Source organism: Hordeum vulgare, chromosome 1H (genome assembly GCF_904849725.1).
Source record: "Hordeum vulgare subsp. vulgare chromosome 1H, MorexV3_pseudomolecules_assembly, whole genome shotgun sequence".
Taxonomy (NCBI): Eukaryota; Viridiplantae; Streptophyta; class Magnoliopsida; order Poales; family Poaceae; genus Hordeum; species Hordeum vulgare.
The window spans coordinates 16,126,722-16,130,418 of record NC_058518.1 but is presented as its reverse complement, the minus strand read 5'-3'; the positions used below and the strand labels follow the sequence as shown (position 1 = coordinate 16,130,418).

At 49.5% G+C, this 3,697-nt stretch overlaps 1 protein-coding gene across 1 annotated transcript; it reads right to left on the bottom strand.

Annotated features, from left to right (window-relative positions):
- Positions 1-1,366: 1,366 nt before the first annotated feature.
- LOC123404920 (desmethyl-deoxy-podophyllotoxin synthase-like) lies at positions 1,367-3,328 on the bottom strand. Its single transcript, XM_045098833.1, has 2 exons — positions 2,307-3,328; positions 1,367-2,191 (listed from the first exon to the last, which is right to left on the bottom strand). Exons 1-2 carry the CDS (start codon positions 3,240-3,242, stop codon positions 1,595-1,597), a joined length of 1,533 nt encoding a protein of 510 aa, XP_044954768.1. The 5' UTR covers positions 3,243-3,328; the 3' UTR covers positions 1,367-1,594.
- Positions 3,329-3,697: the final 369 nt, after the last annotated feature.

Below are 3,697 nucleotides of genomic sequence, written 5' to 3'. Positions count from 1 at the left end.
CAAAAAAAACTTTATTTGATCTATTTGAATAATAAAAATGTGTCATTTGTCAAGGTCCTGTCCACGCACCATCGACGTCGCTCTAAATTTGTGCTTCCATTTTCCTTTCTTCTTCCTCCTTTTTCCTGTCGCGCCGCCACCCCTCTGCCCGGCGGAATAGACCGTCTCTTCCTCGGCTCCGACAGGCGACCTCATTGGTTTGTTCCCAACTCAAGGTGAGTCAAGTCCTGTTTTTCATATCTTTTGAGGAACAATGCGTCATGAATAAATTTTATTTGGCAATGCTGTTGAGGCATCACATCCCATACTCCATGTTTTGTGCTCATTATAATGGCGGATACCCACCCAGCATCCAGAAGCGGGTTTTTTTTTAGAAAAGGAGGTTCAACCCCAGGCCTCTGCATCAATCGATGCATACGGTCATCTTTATTAGTTATTCCACAAAGGTCTAACAAAAATGTACATCGAACCATCCGAAGCAACCATTCACACATAAAGACTCGATAATGTACATCAAACCGGTGTTGTCGTAAATCCATCCACATAACGTATCGGGACCAACAGCCGGTGCAGCATACCTAAAGCGCGCACCACATGCACACATTAGAAGCTGATATCATCATTGGTCCACTGACCCATCTTCAGGAGAGAGATCTGTATCATCTTTACCAGTCCAGAAGCGGTGTGGGAACAAATAATGTGGCCACGTTGTCCCTGGTAACAATAATGTATAAGTCTTAGAAGATTAATTCGGTTTTTGATATACCAAGCTAGAAGATTCATTCTTTGATTATCTGATGCAGTTATTGAGGCCTTTCCAAATTGGCTGTTGTCCTGTGTGATCGTCAATGACGATTTCTGGAACGGAAGGAAAATGTTAGTCAACTTTGTGTTTGCATCATTTGTCCGGTAGCGTCACATTTAGCAGACAACTGTTTTCATTCCTAGCTTACTGCATTTTACCAAAGTTTAAGCTGTTGGTGGTTTGTTCGTACAAGCAAGTGACAATTGAGGTTAGAGGAAGAATAAACTTATTATGTGGGGACATCTGATTTGTCTCTGGACCAAGAATTGTTTTAGGATTTTTAAGCATTATCTAGGTGTCCTTGGTTGTCACATTAACACATACTCATCATCAAGTGTGCCAACATACAAAAATATATATCAACTTGCTCACTGGACCTCTATTTCTAAATCCATGACAGTATACGAACATAGACAGTAGCTGGTCTAGTGACGTGGGTTATTGACTTTCTGTTACCACCACAATACATGTATGCATCAGCCCAAGTGTTACTTATGTTATCTCTAGTTACAAGGGTAGCTAAAACAATAGGGAAACTGGTTGGTTCTTGTGTCAAGGTTGTCTCATTGGGTTGCATTATATATGAACTCTGTCCATGCTGTAATTTCCCATTGGCGTGCGGCCTTGTCCTCCATAGCACGATAGACTAGATCACATGATAGAAAAGAAACTGGGATTGCACGATTATTAATACTGTATAAGCCATGAGCTAAGCAATAACCTTTTCAAAAAAAAAAAAAAAAGCTAAGCAACAAGAGATCCATAGCAGGTTAATTCTCCTATGAGATGCTAGCAGCTAGGTACGATCGATGATGCCTGCAGGCGCAGACTGGACCGAGTGTGCACGATGAACCCATAATCCTCGCCCATGTCCAATGTCTGCCCATCTGGGACCTCCCAGTCAAAGTGGCACAAGAGGTGGGCCAGCACGAGCTCCATGATAGTGGTCGCGAACAGCGTTCCAGGGCACTGCCGACGGCCAGCCCCAAACGGGACGAACTCCATCTGCATGTACTCCGTCATCTCCATGTCGTGGAACCTCTCCGGCCTGAACTCGCCGGCGTCCTCCCCCCAGTGCGCCGGGTCCGTCCCCACCGCGAAGCCGTTTATCATGACGGCGGTGCCCTTGGGTATGTGGTAGCCCATGACCTGGCAGTCCTCCAGGCTCGCCCGGTGGAACATCCCCGCGGGGTGGAGCCTTAGCGTCTCTTTGATCACCATCCGGAGATATTGCAGCTCGCCGATGTCTGCGCTCGCAACGACGCCGTGGCACCTCTCGCGGACCTCGTGTTTCGCCTTTGCCATGGCCTCTGGGTTGCCGACCAGCTCTGCCATGGCCCATTCTATCGTGGAAGAAGTCGTCTCCGTAGCAGCTCCAATTATATCCTGCAAGTCCGCCATTGTTTTGGGTTAATGCTACTACTCCATTTGTGCTACTACTCCATTTGTGCGACAAGTATATAATTAAGAAGCATGTAGAGCTACAGAATCGCTGGCTTACACGGATAACACAGTCGATGATCTCTGAAGTTAGAGGGAAATTGAGGGTGTCATCCCTCTGCAGCCTCAGGAGCACGTCCAGCAAGTCTTCGTTGTCTCGAGCAACGGAAGACGCACCATTCTTCGACGTCTTCTCCTTGCGCTCTTGGATGATGTCTTCCAATATGCGCTGCACCCGGGCGTGGCTCCTCTTCACGTCGTGCGTGGCGCTGCTCAGCCACCGCACCAGCCGCGACGACGGGAAGAGGTCCGCCATGCTGAACCCTCCCACCAGCACCGACAGCGCGTCGATCTCCCGGAGGAACGCCTCCTGCTGCGGGAACTTCCCGCCGAACACCGCTGTGGCGATGATGTTGCTTGACAGCTCGGCCAGCGCCTTGCCGACGTCGACGACGGCACAACCTGTGGCGGCGGCCGAGACGGACTCCAGGAGGCGCGCGACCTCGGCTTGCTGGATGGACTCGATACGCCGCACCTGCCTTGCGCTGAGCACCTCCACGACGCAAACCTTACGCATCTGCCGCCAGTGGTCGCCGTAGGGTGCCAAGAGGATGCCTTTGCCGCCGCAGCTGACGATGTCCATCGTGGGGCCGCACGGACGGTTGGCGAAGACGAGGTCGTTCGTCTTGAGCACCTCCTTCGCAGCCTCCGGGGAGGACACGACGATGCTGGGAACCTCGCCGAGCCACACCAGCATGAGCGGGCCGTGCCGGCGGGACAGTCGGAGCAGCGCGCGGTGCGGCGGCAGCTTTGTGACCACGAGGTGGTGTAGGCTGCCGATGACGGGAAGGTTCCATGGACCTGGAGGAAGCTTGGCCTTGGCTCCTGTGTCATCCTTGCCACCCACGTATATAGCCTTCCTCAGAATCAACCAGAAGAGAGCCGTGGCTACGGCCATCACCCACAAGCTTCCGTAGGAGAGTTGGTCCATGTCCATGGCGACGGGTGGTGGTGGGTGGGTCAGATCCAGATGACTGACCTACTGTCTTTTCCTGCAGCTTATGGATGGTTGTATACCCACTTTGTAGTAAGCTATAGCTCACAAGTAACGATTGATGTACACGGAAATATATATTAGGCCCAGTTTGGTTCGTAAGTCCTAAAACTTTTTTTTAGTCCCAACATATAAGTCTTAAGTCCTTAAAAAAATTCTACCTGTTTGGTTTCTAGCACTTAGCATGGACTAAAAGACCATATTACAACTATAAGTCCCTATAAGACTCTCTTTGAGAGTCTTATTTCATAAGTCCCAAGTGCCCATTTTAAATAGTCCCTCCTGTTTGATTTAGATAGGACTTAAAGAAACTTATAAGTTCTAAGTCCCTAATAAGTCCTTGTAAACAAACACCCCCTTAACCATCTTGTAGGTCTGAGCATAGATGCCGCCATTCT